At 37.0% G+C, this 17122-nt stretch overlaps 1 protein-coding gene across 5 annotated transcripts in view; it reads left to right on the top strand.

Annotated features, from left to right (window-relative positions):
- Window positions 1-17122, top strand: part of VPS13B (vacuolar protein sorting 13 homolog B) — a 495255-nt gene that overhangs the window by 33067 nt on the left and 445066 nt on the right. For all 5 annotated transcript variants that reach the window (XR_012086959.2, XM_020785369.3, XM_020785367.3 and 2 more), the window contains exons 4-6: window positions 10763-10880; window positions 11721-11888; window positions 12311-12492. Coding sequence is in view for 4 of the 5 variants with exons in the window: in XM_020785369.3 (XP_020641028.3) it covers window positions 10763-10880; window positions 11721-11888; window positions 12311-12492 (468 nt within the window). In the remaining variant the exon portion in view is untranslated. The remainder of the gene's footprint in view (window positions 1-10762; window positions 10881-11720; window positions 11889-12310; window positions 12493-17122) is intronic.

Raw genomic sequence — 17122 nt, forward strand, 5'->3', positions numbered from 1 at the left:
CTTCTGTTCTAGTTATATATGGTAGAAGTCACCAGGACTTTTTATTGAGTATAGAAGTACATGTACAGTGAAAAAGCTTTATTTTTGCATCAAGCACAGGAAACTCCATATAGTTACAGTATCTGAAAATTTATATTACTGGTTCTTCTGAGAGTAAATAAATTTTGTGGCCCAAGTGAGTAAGAATGTTTCCTGAAAAAGTATTGTTTTATCCAGTATTTCTGTTGTGAAATCTAATAGGTAATGTTAGTAGTAATTCAGTACTACAGCTGCCAGTAATCTGCCCTTAGTGCTATATAGGCATCCTTCAGTCTCAAGAGACTATGGTAACATGCTCTGAATTGAGGAGTGTCCTCTCCAGAGCATGAAGCCTGGGTAAAGTAATATGGAGGATAAGCTGTTACCAAAGCAGCAGATCCCCCCTCTCCACATTGCTGAAATGGTCCAATGGAAAGGCAAGAGCCAATACAACTGGTTCCAGCAACGTCACAGGAGTTGGCAGAATGGCATGAGCTGCCTTCGGGACTCCAGCTCCGGATTTTGCCTCGAGGTTAACTCCTGAAGCCGTTTCCATGAGTAGATATAGCCACAAGGCAGTGGAGGTTTGAAATCGGAGTTTCCCTTCTCCTAGATGGGCTGCCTTCCATGGCTGACGAGCCCCACCTACCCGGCCTGCTCTTTAATAGTGCGAAAGTATGATCAGACCCTTTAAACTTTCCTGCCTCCCAGGCTTATGCAAATCTAATTGGCTTGCTCTTTTAAAGCAGAAAGTCCCACCCCGTAGGCCCCACCCCCAGGCCATGTGGTGAGGAGACACAAAGAAAGCCCAGAAAAAAACCTCAGCAAACATACCTGGCCTTCACCCTCAGCCCAGCTTCCTAGGAAAAAAAACACCACTACTTGTATGTACTTATAGCTTACAAGGATGCTTTTAAAAATATAAATGCCCTTCTCAGAAAAAGGTGCTAACTGATGATGTAAAATAGGAGCAGAATACTGCTGTCTTCTCTGAAGCCTAGATTACTGATGTAGTTTTCTAATCTTTCTAATCCAGATTGGCCAATGTTCATAAGAATGAATGAGATTAAGGTATGGATCAATGTACAAACAATAGAGAGAAATAGGATTTTGCCGTGAGACTGAATTGCAGGCTTGGAGCTGCTTCTTTGAAAAGTTTTCCAGCAAACGTAATAGTGTTTTCTGTGCTGGTTAAACATTATGGAATTGACTTTTCATGGGGCTAATAAATCTAGTTTTATTTGCCACACAGAAATTATTGTAACCACTGCTTTGTCATCAATAAATCAAAAACAAAAACTGCATTCTTTTTGAGGCTGTGGTAACTCACAGAGACCCACATCACCACACATAAGATTTTAACAGTATAATTGAAACCAACTTTTGAGAAAGAGAGACCAATATGTGCTAAGTGAGCTATTTTGGGGACCATAAATGAAATGACTTCATGATTCACTGCCTTAGAAAATGAATTCTTTCCCACCAGTAGTGTCAGGATTCAATTAATACATTGCAACACCAGACACTGTGGTGTTCATAGAGTCATGGGTTTTTCCCCCAGAATTATATATTTTACTTGAGTATTCCTACATGCATTCATGGACTTTGTTTGTTTTACTTTTATAGTTTTGAAAGTAAAAACTTAGATTAGAACTCTAGTATGCATGCTCCATTGATAGGTATATGTGAACCTGTATGTGTACAATTAAATAATAAATATAGAAACAAGGGGACCTTTTTAGAGCTTTGCACACAGAAGATGCATGTATTGTGTTTTTAACAGAACTGAGAATAGTTACAAATAACTTTCAAAGTGAGAAAAAAGAACCATAAAAGTTCAAAGTTGCAGACTTTATTTTTAATGTAATGCAAATCAATTATAAACATGATACAGTATGTGGTTTGCTTAATATACTAATGGTGTAGCACATGTTCTAGCATACTCTTTCTAATAGGCCTAACATGGTGGTGGTGGGAGCTGGCTGGATAATTCAGTGGTTTGTGTATCTGGCTGCTAGAGCCAGAGGTTGAGAGTTGAATTCCCCACTGTGCCTCCTGGGAGAAGAGACATCCTGTGTGGCCTTGGGCAAGCTGCCCAGTCCCAGGGTCTCCCAAAAGAGGGGAACTTTAAACTATTTCTGTGTATTCTCTACCTAGAAAACCCTGAAAGGGTTGCTATAGGTCACAATCAACTTGTGACAATTCCCTTCTTGACTTCATAGTTTAATGGGACAAAGGGGTTTGAGTATGTCAGAGAAGCCAAGAGCAGTGTTGTCAAGAGGCTAGATTCCATTGTGAGCCTCAACTTCTAGCAGGGTCACTCAAGGCAGAATGTTCACAGCTGAGGCACCAGACTAAGATGTACCCATCATCCTTCAAGTCTGTACTTCAGCTACAGATGCCAATGAAGATGAAATTGAAAGCTTTTATGCAGGTAGGCAGGAAGGAATTGATCATACATCAAAACAGGACATACTTTTAATCATAAGGGACTGGAATGCAAAAGTAGAAAATAAAGCAGAACCAAATGTTGTTGGAAAAATTGATCTCGGACCAGAAACAAAGCAGTAGAACTATTCATAGAGTTCTGTGAAGCTAACAACCTGTTTATTGCAAATACATACTTCAAGAAACTGAACATATGACTGTAGAGGTGGACATCCCTTTACTTTTAATATTTATGAAGATCCTGAAATTATGAAAGCTTGCTTCAATCATCAGTTCAAATGGAGATTGCAGCCAAGGAGTCAGAAGATTGAGATTTGGAACGGTAGCAATGAAGGAATTAGAAAAGATCATTATGTAAGGGATGTGTCACTGGAGACCAGGGCCAATATAATTCATATTGCTGTGTTCCTGATTACTTGTATGGGTAAAAAAAACTGGACAATGAAGACAGTTAGTGGAAAGAAAATTTCTTTGTAATATGATGTTGGAGGAGAACTTTGCATATACCTTGAACAACCAGAAAGATGAACAAATGGATCCTAAATCAAATCAAGCCTGAACTTTCTCTGGAGACAAAAATGACGAAACTCAAGCTGTCATACTTTGGACACAATGATGGAAAAAGCTGAGGTGATAAATGAACTGCTGAACTGGTGGTTCATGCCCATCTCTACTTTGTACCATTACTTACATCAGTATTGAAGTATTGCAATGTACACATCTTGGATATATTATTTTAACATTTTATTATATACTTCCGACTGTTTATATGTGTGTTGCTGAACATTTGTATTGATCTCCTGGGCATATTTATTGAATAAATACATAATATTTAGAGTCTTTGTTTATTATGTTTGGTTCTTCATAGATGAAAAATACAAGTCAAAATTCCTATAGCCATCCCAACCAATTAAGTTTTAAGAATAATAAGAAAAATGTGTAGATTACTAAACCATTAATGCAGTGCCCTTTCTTATTTAAATAGTAACCAATGTTTGTATTCCTCAAAAGCTTTTGACTAGGGATGTTATCAGGGAAGAATGCAGAAAGATTATTTTTGTAGTCAAAAGAAAAGAAAAGCCTGGATGGATGACTTAAAATTGTTAATGAATATGAGAAGTAGAAATATTCAAAGTGAAATAAAAGCTTCTGGATCTCATATTTCTGAAAAGAAATAAATCACCAGGAGCAGATAAGGTACTAATAAAACTATTCCAAGCTACAGCAACTGAATCTGTCAAAATCTTAACAAGCATGTGGCAACAAATACAGAAAAGAAGATAGTGGCTGCCATACTAGAAAGGTTCTGTAGACATTATAGTTCCCAAGAAGACACACACTGAGGAGTGGAGCAAATATAAATTGTTATATGTTGTTAAGCCAGAACTGACTTATAGTGACCCAAACAGGGCTTTCAAGGTAATATATTTAAGGAATAGTTTTACCAGTTCCACATCTCAGTGAGCTTCCAGGGCTGAGTGAAGATTAGAAACCAGTCCTCCTGTTCTATCACTCTATCCACACTGGTTATGTATGAGACCATTGCAATAATTTCCCATATAAGCAAAGTCATACTCAAGGTGTTGCAGCAAAGACCTTTACTCTATATGAAGCCAGGAACATCTGATATCCATGTGGAATTTCAAAAAAAAGAAGATGCACCAGAGATCATATTGCAAACTCTGGCTGCTCGTGCATAACATTTGAATGTGTAGGTCATGAGAAATTATGGATTGTTCTGAAAGAAATAGGTGATTATCCTGATGTCTAACCTATATTGTGGACTAAAGGCTACTGTTAGATCAGAATATAGAGAAACAGAATTATTTCCTATAGGCAAAAGTGTCAGACAAGGGTGTATTCTATCTTCTTATTTGATCATTCTCTGTGCAGGATATACCATATGAAAACATGAATTAAAGTTAAATGAAGAAAGAGAAAAAATTGGTAGAAGGAACAGAAATACTTTAAAATGTACAGATGATTCCACATTAATGGCAGAAAGCATCAGTGACTTTGAAACAGTTCCTGATGAAAATAAAAAAGTGCAAAATCACATTAAGAAGACAAAAATTATGGCTACAGAATAACTAAATAACTTTAATGTTGACAATAAAGAAATGAAAATTGTTAAAGACTTATGTTTCTTGGTTCAATCATAAATCCAAATAGAAACTGCAGCTAAGAAATTAGAAGATTGAAAATTTGAAAGGCAGCTATGAAGGAGCTAGAGAAGATCCTCACCTGTTAAATATGTGTCACGAATATCATCCACACTGCCATAGTCCTGATTACTATGTATATGAAATCTGGAAAATGAAAATAGGAAAAAAATGATTTGTTCTAAATATGGTGGTGTAAGAGGGACGTGGTGGCACTGTGAGTTAAACCGCAGAAGCCTCTGTGGTGCAAGGTCAGAAGACCAGCAGTCGTAAGATTGAATCCACGCGACGGAGTGAGCTCCCGTCGCTTGTCCAAGCTCCTGTCAACCTAGCAGTTTGAAAGTCCATAAATGTGAGTAGATAAATAGGTACCACCATGGTGGGAAGGTAACAGCGTTCCGTGTTTAGTCATGCTGGCCATGTGACCACGGAAATTGTCTACAGACAAAACGCGGGCTCTACAGCTTGGAAACAGGGATCAGCACTGCGGCCTAGAATCAGATACGAGTGGACTAAATGTCAAGGGGAACCTTTACCTTTACCTGTGGTGGTGTAGGATTGCTATAGGGTTACCACAGAACACCAGAAAAACAAACATGTTTAACATCAAATCAAGCCTGAACTCTTTATAGAAAGAAAGAAAAAATGAAACTGAGACTGTTGTATTTTGACTACTTCATGAGTAGGCAGGATTCATAAGAAAAGAGAATAATGATTTGAAAAGTTGAAGTCAGGCCGATAAGAGGAAAATCAGATGTGAAGCAGTTTGACTCAATAAAGGAGAGCATGGCTTTGCATTTGCAAGAGTGGGGCAGGGCTACTATTGATAGTCAGATGTAACTCCAATGGCACATAACAAGAATTTGTAACCTTAGCTCCTTTTTCAAAGTTAATTAGAATCAAGGCAACTAGTTTCTTTCCCTTTGGCCTAGCCCTTGTTATCTGAAACTTAGATTACTTATTATTCAGTATGTTTATTCCCATTCAAATGTACTTTAAAGCTCTCTTGAGATACTTTTCTGAACTCACTTCTTAAGACATTTCTCACTGTTTTTAGTTAAGTCTGGTGTACTTCTTCCCAATAAAGCTTGGAATCTGTATATGTTACCTGCCCATTAAATTGCATCTGGTTTTCCTGCATCATTATTTCCTTCCACCCTTGGGAATACCATGTAGGGCACATGATTTCTTCAACAATGTCCTTGCATTTCTAAACCCAGTACATTTGACTGAGAATCATCTCGGGAATTAAGTGACAGAGAAACATAGGCAGGGATCCAAATATGTGCCCAGAGCTTGTTCTTGTTAAGTAGAATTTCTGGGTTGTGTTTTTCATTTGTTTCCTTTGAACACCTGATTCCTGCATTTTATCACAACACGTTTTTCAAATCTCCCTCAATCTCAAAATCAGTTTGCAGTGTGGCATCAGCAGCTGCTGATGATTAAAAAAGAGTCAAAAAAGTCCAGAAAACCGTACACAAACTGCTCAGATGCTGTCCTTTAATAAGAACAGTATTTGTGTGTGTGGGGAAAAGTAACTACTTTTTGACAACATATGTGGCTCTAAATTGTGACTATATGCAGACATAGAGCTATACATGTAAATGCACTGATGATCACTTAAAAGAACAAAAGTTACAGTAAGCTCTTTGTCTTTCCTTTACTAACCATTTGTATTGGCTCTTGCCTTTCCATTGGACCATTTCAGCAACGTGGAGAGGGGGGATTTGCTGCTTGGGTAACAGCCTATCCTCCATACTACTTTACCCAGGCTTCATGCTCTGGAGAGGACACTTCTTGATATAGAGCATGTTACCATAGTCTCTCGAGACTGAAAGATGCCTGTGCCTCCCTGCTTGGAGACATTCACACCAACCAAAAACCTTCTAGAGGTGGTTTTGGGGTTCCATGATGGTTAGAAAAGATTATTCAACTATGCTCAATTCTACCTTTGTGTCAGCAGAAGTCTCCTACTGGATCTTGCCCAGTCTGAACCTAATTCATATATAGGATAAAATAATTGTACAATAGTTAGTATTTGACTTTATTTTGGTTGTGTGCTGTTGCTCTGATAGTTTACTGTAATACTGAAGGATTATTCTATGGTGTGGGTTAACTGGAATTATTACATTTATTTTCTCTTTCAACACTGGATATTCCCTCAGCTACTTCTGTTTGACATAATGTAAGAAAATCAGAAGATGTTTCCATATTTTCACTTTCCCACACTTTTCTCTCTTCCCATGTTACTTATAAATCTCTTCTCCATTCTTTTGACCTTTGTTTCTATATATTTGGTGAACATCGCTGAATATTTAGGGGGAAAGCTGTTCTGTTTTATATTTTTCTGCAAGTGTATAGGTTTCCCCCATGTTTGGTTCATCTGAAATCAGCTCAATGCTGCCTATTGTCATTTCTTATTTACTTGCTGTGTTTTGTATTCATTTCCCACTATTTGGAAAAATCAGTTGCTAGTATCATACCCGCTGGAACCAAACCAGAATGGAGTGATCTGACCCACATCAAAAAATTAGTAGCCCTGACAAGGGACCCAAAAAGGTGTGGGTGGATATCAATCATTCTGCATAATAAATGTCCTTCTGAACACAGCTGTAGTCTGAAGTTAGCTCCACCCACAAGAAATGGTTATATGGTTATGATGCTGCAAACAATAATAAAGCACAAATTAAGATGTGGATAGGGGTTGGTGAAGGGAGTTCCTGGTCTTTTGGCAGACTTCTGATCTTTAACTATGTTTAATGGCCTACTGACTTTATGTCCTCACCTCACTTTGTGCTCCTCAGTAATCATGGGGTAGTATCATTTGATGTTGGTATATTCAATGTGTCACCTTGTGATTTTTTTTTAGTATAACATTAAAATGTTCAAGGTTTTTAAAGGACTGACGATTGTTTTTCCAAATGTCTATATTTTCATTAGTATGCCTTAGCATTTGGTATTATTTTTGGCAGCAGCTTAACAGAAATAATCTTGTTTTCAGTTATTTGACTTGTATGCAATCCAGCACATTTTATTTTATGCTAAGCTGCTTAAAAATGCTACTTGTCTCTGCTTATGGTTAATGAGAAAGCACCAAGTCCTGACCATTAACTTAACCAAACTGATCTGTTGAGTGTACTGTCTCTTGCCTTCCCCCTGCTGGCAGATAATTATGGAGATGGGACACAAATTACTTGGAAGAATAGAAATGTTTTACACATGAATGATGGGTTTCTTTAAAGCTAAGGTCTAGTTCTACCTTCTCCTTCAAAATAGCTGAAAGATTTCAAAAGTATGTACATTGATGCTTGTGATAACAAGTCAACAGGACAGGATGCTGGCCAATTTCAATGTAATTTTAAGTTAACCATAGTTCATAGAATGAATCAGGATCTGGCTTGCAGACGTTCAAACAAATTTTCATCCAAGATTAGTTCATTTGTCATCTCTTTGAATACTCAGCTGCTGAGCTAAAATCCTTTTGAATGGCTAACCATTCTCTGTGTGCCACAGGTTGCTTCTCCATTCCTCTTCCCATTGGCTCACAGCAGTAATAAAGCACAGAATGCAAATGTTAGTTTCCTGTGAGATCCTTGCTTAATATCTCTAAGCAAAATAACAGCTGCAAAGTTTCCTACCCTTCTTCCACCCTCAACACTTAGTGTAAAAGCTTCTTGGTTTCTGTAATTGAGTACCCTCCATATACTTTCCTGTTGGAAGCATTTCACCTGTACGTAGCTGAACATTTCCTGAATCTAGGAAATGAAGCCAGTTGGCCTTCTCTCCAAGTGAGCACAGCTTAGGTGACTCTCAGAATGAAGAATTATGGGATTTGTAGTCTAAGAAGTTCAAAATATGCATCCCTAGCAATGACATTTCTTGGCCTTCCTTGAATATACAAAAATAACTATATAGATTAAAAATTGCCTTACAGAGAAGGGAAACATTTATTTATGTTTTTTTGTTTGTTTATAATAAATAGTATGTAATAATATATACTAGTTGCTGATCTGTTTCTAGGCAGAATTCGAAGTGCTGGTTCTAACTTATAAAACCTTAAATGGCTTGGGCTCAGACTCTCAGGGACTGCATCTCCTTTTACAAGACTGCTTAAGTGTTAAGATCATCAGGAAAAGGTACAACAATACATTTTAAAACCCTACTCAGCCAGCCAGTCACTCAGGGAAAGCTTACCTGAAGAGAAAGGTCTTTGCTTGCTTATGGAAGGAAGCCGAGACGGGGGCAGCTTGGCCTCCTGTGGGAGGGGATTCCAAAGTCTAGGAAGAGCAAAAGAGAAGGCCCTCTCCCATGTACTCACCAAATGCACCTGTGAAAGTGGTGAGACCAAGGATGTGTAAAAACCAAGGACCAAGGATGTATAAAAATCAATTATACAGTATTTTAAAATAGAATTGGTTTAAATTGTGATTTAAATCACAATTTTAAAAAAATTATTTTTAAAATTTAAATCATTCAAATCCACTCTGTCAGGAGAGGCCATACCCTAGGTAGGGATGTAGCTGGGCATTCAACAGAAGCTGATAAAAAAGCACTTTTGGTCGCAGCAGATACTTGTGCCTCCATAGAGAGAGCTGGATCCATGAATATCCGCAAGCTGTGCACCTGGTCCTTTTCATTTCATAGTCACTTTTCTTCAGGTGGTAGTGACAGAACCTTTAAATCAGACATGTATTTAATGGAAACTTTAAGGTTATTTAAAAAGATTTTTGATTTGTGATAATACCACAGTTGCAACAAAAGTGGACAGTAGTTCAACATGAGAGAGGTGAAGCATAAAACAACAATTGTAGTCTTCAGATTTAGGCACTGACAACAGCTGTTGATGCATTTTTTTTTAATAATACCTACAGTTACTAAAAATCTGTTATGAAAACCTCTGTTAGAACTCAATCTAATAAAATGGATTTTGAAATGGAAAATATCATTTGCATTTCTTAAACTTTAAAATGTTTGTCATATGGTGTGACCTAGATTTATTAGACTGTAGTAGTTTTAGTGCAATTTGGCTGGGAAGTTTGTCATGACATCAGTGTAATCTCTAAGCAGTATGTGATTTCAGTTGGTTCCAGTGTTAAATATTTTCATAATTATGCTAGTTTTGGCAGTTAATGTGGAACTTTTTCACATCTCTTTTAATGAACATGTTTTATTTCTGGGCTTTTGAGCAACCACATATGTTTCAAAAATTAATTGTGTGTTTTCAGAGTTAACATTGAGCAGAAATATGTATGACTACAGTTTTCTTTGACATAAAAAGCTCTAAACAGAAACATAGTTCTTATAAGGTCACGGCCACACGAGCTGCCTCAAAATAATTGAAGTGTAGTTTAAAAAATAATAATTGTTGTTGCATTTTAAGATCTAAATCCAATTTTTAATCTCAACTAGAGTTGACTCATTGAGCCATTGGGACCCACTGATTTAATGAAACCCATTCATTCAGTGGGTGTAATCTAGTTGGGACTAATAGTCATATGTAACTTTAAAATGTAATACTTTGCCATGACTCAAGCTCCAGATAACCTCACCTGGATGACTGAGAATCTTCAGAGACATTTTGAGAACTTTGCTTTTTAGTAAATTTTTGTTTTGTTTTTGGATGATACATTAAAATTAAGATGGTATTCTGATTGGAATTAGTATATTTGATTACCTTGGATTAGTAATGTGTGCCCTCTCTTATATTGTGAAGTAATTTTGGTACCAACAGTGTGTCCTTCATGATTATATGGACTTCATATTAGCATTGCATTGTTAATTTTGAATGGAAACTTCTTTTCCCTGTTATAAGTACAGATTGTTCACTATCAGGATTGAAAGCTGTTTCTAAAAAGGTCTCTCCTACTAAACGGAGTATGTAGATGTAGGGTTTTTTATTGCAATGGATAAAAGTACAAATGGGACTACGTATCTTGAGAATCAAAAGCTACAATCTTCATTGGGCATACAAAATTAGTGATACCCTTCTCTGAAATACGTTCTCTGTTGCTCTTTTCTACCATTTCCACTGTAAAATAAATGCAGTTGTTTAATTGCTTTCAAAACCTGCTTGCTGAAAAGTTTGCTCTTTTTTTTTGCCTGATTTGCAGTGAACTGTTTGTTACGTTTTATAGGATGACCATGACAGCTGTGGTTCCAGTTCAACAAATCGTAGTACTTCAGAAAGTGCAAAAACAGCAACGAAAGCAAGAAGAATTCAACAAGCTGCTCCTGATCCTGACTTGCCACCAGGTAGTTTGTTATATAAATTGGATACCTGACACTTAATAACAAATGTAATAACTGTTTTCAGTTTGAAGTAGAGGGAAAGTTTGTTCCTCTTACACCATTGCCATTTTTAACCATTTACATCAAAAGATCATTTTTAAATTTAATTTTTAAAAAGATGATTTTAAAAATATCATTGATTTTATTTATCTTGGAAGCCAGTAGTTTATTCCTTTCAATTTGGCATTTATGTAAAAAACAGCTATTACAGACCTATTTACTTAGCCCAGGACACTCTTAACATTTAGAAGCGGGAAAGCAGGGATCAAAGGACTTTGACTTCCCCCCTTACTACCATGTATAAAACGACCCTCAATTTTTTCCCTCTAATTATTTTAGGAAAAAGTGTCATTTTATACACAAAAGAATATGGTACTTTGGGGGAGGATCAGAGCAGACATAGCTCTCCAAGTTCAGGGGTAAGCAAGTGCAGTCCCCCGAACCTTTCTTTAAATTGATGATAATTTTGCAATAATGTTTATGGGAGCCCATGGCAAGTCTTAATTTCCATTGGTGGTGGGATAGCTGCAAATTGAAGACCTGGATTTTTTGTTTCTAGGGATTTTTGTTGCTCTTGCTGTTTTGTTTTGTCTAAGCTATTGCTTTTCTAGTGTGTGGATTTTTTTGCTGGGTTTCTGAACTCTTTTCATTTGGTGGATGTTAAAGTTCCTGAAGTCTAGAATAAAGTGTTTTTGTTTTATTTTATTTCAGGTTTCCTTAACTAGTACATTTATTGACCTCTATCTGTATTTTACAACTTGCTTCCAAATAAAAAAAATTGAACAAATCTTTATTTCTATTTAGGTTACGTACAGAGTTTAATTTGGCGAGTTATAAACAATGTCAATATTGTTATCAATAACCTCATACTCAAATATGTGGAGGATGATATTGTTCTTTCAGTCAACATCACTTCAGCAGAATGTTACACAGTGGATGAATTTTGGGATCGAGCATTCATGGACATATCAGGTAAGTGATCAATTTAGTCTTTCAGAGATATTGCTCATGTTTTAGATAAACGTCTCAGCCCGGGAGAAATTAGATGAAGGAGATCAGAGTCGATTGACCAGGACACACAGGTTGATGTCCTGCTTATGGCTATCCATATTTGTAAGTGACTTCAGTTTCTGAATTTCCTCATTGTCTTCTGAGTATATGAGGCTCCCTGCCTTGAGCTTTCCAGAATTTTTGAAGTGAATACCAGACAAATATATTTGGAGCTTCCTTATTAAAGCAGTATTGTGAACACTTAGGGATATGGTAAAATTGTGTAAGGTCCTTTAAATATGTATCTGGTAAATACTGTAGTGTTAAATCATTATGAATTAAACCAGTGTGCCTTTTGTTTTGTCCTATTGAAAACTGAGCAATATTTTTCTTCCTTTTCATAGCAACTGATTTGGTACTAAGGAAAGTGATAAATTTTTCTGACTGCACAGTTTGCCTAGACAAGAGGAACGCTAGTGGTAAAATAGAATTTTATCAAGATCCACTGCTATACAAGTGTTCATTTACAACTCGTCTACACTTCACTTATGATAATCTTAATTCCAAGATGCCATCCATTATTAAAGTAAGTACCTTTCCAGATCTATGTTAAATTTTCATGTGTAAATAATTTTATTTCTTAGTGTACTATTATATATCAAAAACTGAACCCCTAAGAGAGATTAATTTCTGTTTTATCCATGAGAAATTCTGAGCCAGAACTTTGTATTTTAATAATTTGACTATACACTATTGTAATGGCATTTCTAATGTTAGCATGGCCAATTCATTTCACTGGTTGTTAGCTTTGACCATGTGAGATAATGAATGAAATCCCGTTACTTTGTAATGCATGTGGAAGGCAAATATTCAGTTACCTCTAGCTGGCAATTAACGGACACTTCTGGGATTCTTGAGAGTGCATGCACCTGCTGGCTTGACATACGTGTTTGCCTTCTCCATGTGTAACAAAACAAGAGGATTTTAAACATTATATAGTTTATTCTTTTCTGATGCAAGTACAAATTATGAACCAGTGGAAAAACATTATGTAGAAAACAAAAATATTACTGTGGTTCAAACTTCTTAATATTTTGGGCAAATTCCTGTTTGTTCATTGTTGTTGTTTTGACTTAGATATCACCCCACAGAGTTAAAGCACTCTCTTTGCAACATATTTATGTAAGGAACACTTTGCCCTCCTGTGAACTGGGAATTTATTTTATTGACCTCAGAAGGATGAAAGGCTGAGTTAACCTTGAGCTGGCTACCTGAACCCATTGGGCTCAAACTCAGGTTGTGAGCAGATGCTTGACTGCAATACTGCAGATGAACCACAGGGCTTGCTTTATGTAATCAGCTGGGTAGTTTCTGAGCTCGCACAGGGTAGTATTACTGGATGCCCCGTTGTGTGAGCTCAGAAACTGGCCAGTCGCTTATAAAATGGGCTGTTGCATGAGCAAAGGAGTAAATTTTAACCACAATTCAAAACAGGACCTACCAAGATATATATCTTGGGAAGATAACCATCACAGCTCTACAGAAGTAATCTGATGGTTCAACAACATGAGCTGTGAAAGACCAACTAAGTATGTTTGGAACATACTTCCGGATATATGCATGTGATTATCAGGGCCTGTCATTGGGGAGGTCACTTTGTGATTATCAGGGCCTGTCATTGGGGAGGTCAGGAGGGCTATATGGCCCAGGCCTCAAATTATGATAACACATTTAAAATACACCATAATTTTTATAACTCTGTTTTGGCATTTTAAAATTATTTTTATATACTGGGGGCTTCAGGAAATGGGAATGGCTCAGGCCTATCTTGACCTCTGCCAGGCCCTGGTGTCTATCTGTTCCTGTGTAACAGCTAATTTGGATGATACTGTTAATATAACACACAGCATAGGTTGTGGCTTTGTGTGTACATTTATTCAATAGCACATTGTTTCAATGGCTAATATACACTGACACTTGATTATCCAGTATTTAGAGCTATCCGATTAAATTTCAGTTTGTTTAACTGAAATGTAATGTTTAACTACAATGTACTTAAGACTGTTGCTAAAGAAAATACTTTGGTATCTAGAACTGTTGGATCGTGGTCTGTAAAGAGCTGATTCTAATCTAGACAGCTATCAATTTGAGATTCATGTTTATCTGGACATTATGTAACCAGATCTTCCTCGTTTGAGACATGTGTTTCGGCATCAAAATACTAAAGAACATGAGGAGCATTTCTGACCAGATATTTTGGAAGTGCCTTACTTTTCTTAGCTTTTACATACACCATTAATTGTAAACTAAGTATTTTTTTTACCTTTCAGTATATCTGAATAAGATAGAAAAAGATTACAGCTAAGATAATTTAAAAGATATTTGGGTTTCTCAAATGTAAATAGATAATTCTATAGAACTGTAGTTAAAACAAACTCTTGACATTCTTAAGACATTTCTCTGTTGTGTTGTACGGCCAGTATATGTAAGCAGAATGTTAAATCTTGCCTTTTTCGCCCCATTACACTTGCCAAGTTGATACTTTTGATTGAGGAATGAAGTTCAGCCATGGCTTGAACATCATGTTTTATGCCAAGTTTTAGCAGAAAGGAAATTTTTATGGCAAAATCATAAATGTCTGTCAGCACATAATGGAAACACTGACACCATCTTCACTACTGTCAATTGGTGTTGTGGTTGTAATAATGAATTCTGTGCTTTCCTTTTCTCCAATATTTATAGAGATGGTTTTAATGAATTTTGGATTGCCATAAAATAAATGCCAGAAAGCCTGGATTTATGCTAGAAAATTAAAATGTGTATTTATAAATAGTTTGCTTGTTTACTTCTGTAGTTGGCCAAAGACCTCCATCGAAGTACTCTTGAATGTCTCTTTTTGAAAACATTGGCATAATGTGTAACATTTTCTGATTACCACTTTAATTTGTCTTGCAAATTTGTCTGTTTCATTTAAAAAGCTATGTTTTGTCTTCATTGTGGAACCTGATCCAGTACATGTTCTGTTCTGTTTTGCTTTGTTTCTGTCCTGCCTTTCTCTCAAGAGTGGCATTAAAGGAATGTTACAATTAAACAAAATAAAAAAACACACAAGACCCTGAAGTGAATAAAAGTGTAACAATTTAAAACAAGTTCAAAAACACACCTATAAGAGGAAATATATCACCTAGCAAAGACCCCACCCCTAGACTGGATACACTGGTGTCCTATTGAGTGGAACAGAGGCCCAATTGAGAACTGCAGATGGGGAGAGGCTATTGAATATGACTAAACTCCCTATGTACTGTTGGGGTAGAAGGTACAATGTGCCCAACTGAAAGTTATACCCTGTTCCCCCTACCCTTATGAAGATACATTCCAGCAATAGAAAGAGTTCAAGGTCAAGGAGACTAACCTAGCCAAATCCATCCTGGGTGGTGGCAGTACTGGTAGTCACATCATCATATGTGCCAAGTTCTTCAAATGTGTCTGTTAGAAGATGATCTGTCTTCTGAATGCTGTATGACTGAGTAATAAGAGCAAGGTTGTTAGCATAAATAAAACCTGACTTCACAGAGAAGTGGGTGGTTGTTGATGTTGAATGTTAAACCGAATAGGAAGCAGTACACTGCCCCTGCAGTAATCCATTCTTTTGATTCTATTGGCAGTATTGTCCTTGAAAATTAACAACAAAATAAGTGATTTTGCAAAAAGGTTGCTATTAGTGTAGCTGCTTTATAATGCTTGGTTGTATAGGCCTACTGCTTTGACATTTTTGCAGCTTCCAATAGTTTTTTCCAGTTTATTTAAGTTGTAAGGTCTTGTAAGATCATTGGTCTCCATTTGCTTGTTTCTTTCAAGTTTAAGTTCTAATTTCCTGTGGCAGTGTTCATATCTGCCATTAATGTGGACTTTATTTTCAGAAATGTTTTTGTGAGTATAATTCTGGGTCATTGTAAATTAATTAATTTATTGGATTTATACCCTGCTCCATCTGGCAACCAGGCTACTCTGGGCGGCTAACAACAAGACAAACAACACAATATCAAAACATGATAAAAATAAAATAATACAAACATTCAACAGATAAAGTAACTAGTAGGATAAATTAAAACAGATGGCTATGAAGATGATAAAAAGGATGATGAATGGGAAGCTGAGATATAAAAAAACTTAATGCTCAGGGAATACCAGGCAGAAGAGCCAAGTCTTCAATGCTTGTTTAAACCCATCCAGTGACAGGCGGATTTCCATTGGCAGATTGTACCACTGATGGGGGGGGGGGACTGCCGAGAAGGCACAGTTTCTTGTTCTTTCCCTCAGGGTCTCCTTCGGGGTCAATACCCTCAATTGTCCTGCCTGAGAAGAATGGGTATTATGGACATATCTGGCTGGGAGCAGACGTTCTGCTAGGTACTGAGGTCCTAAACCATTTAGGGCTTTAAATGTTATCATCATAACCTTGAAGTCAATGTGGAAATGAACCAGTAGCCAATGAAGGGCGGCCAGAATGGGGCAGATATGCTGAAATTTCTTCACCCCAGTTATTAATCCGGCTACTGAATTCTGGACCGGTTGTAGCCTCCGCATCAACCTCAAGGGTAGTCCCACATAGAGAGCACCAGCTTTATTTATTTTTTATATAAATAACTTACCTAGCTGGTTCAAAAACCCCAAGCTCCACCCTCCCAGACTTGCTAATAGACCTATATCAACACTTCTGCATGCCGATGACACCGTGATCCTCTCTAGAACTCATGTTGGCCTAAGGAGGGCTTTGCAGAAACTCTATTTTATGAAACTGAGTTTCTAACAATAAACTATCAGAAAACTAAGATAGTTGCCTTTGGGCGCAAACCAAACCTGGTCAATTAAGGGTCACCGTATTGAACAAGTTAATAACTTCAAATACCTAGGGGCTCAAGGGTTCAACATAGTAAGTACGCGGTTGATTAAGGAGAAAGGACTGCAATTGGTATAGCAAAGTTTCACTGCTCTCAGGGCGGTTTCTTTGTTCCTGCAGCTCTTAAACTCTATAAGACTAAGATTCTTGCACTACTGCTATATAGTTCATTTTTGGGGCCACCTAGTTCACATTTTGCACTCAAGAAAGGGTACAATTTGAATTCTTAAGAACCATCCTTCAAGTCCCCAGATATGTCTCAAATGGAAGAATATGATTAGAGATAGGTCTCCTAAGACTCGAGGCCTGGGTTTAC

Source organism: Pogona vitticeps, chromosome 4 (assembly GCF_051106095.1).
Source record: "Pogona vitticeps strain Pit_001003342236 chromosome 4, PviZW2.1, whole genome shotgun sequence".
In the NCBI taxonomy this organism is placed as follows: Eukaryota; Metazoa; Chordata; class Lepidosauria; order Squamata; family Agamidae; genus Pogona; species Pogona vitticeps.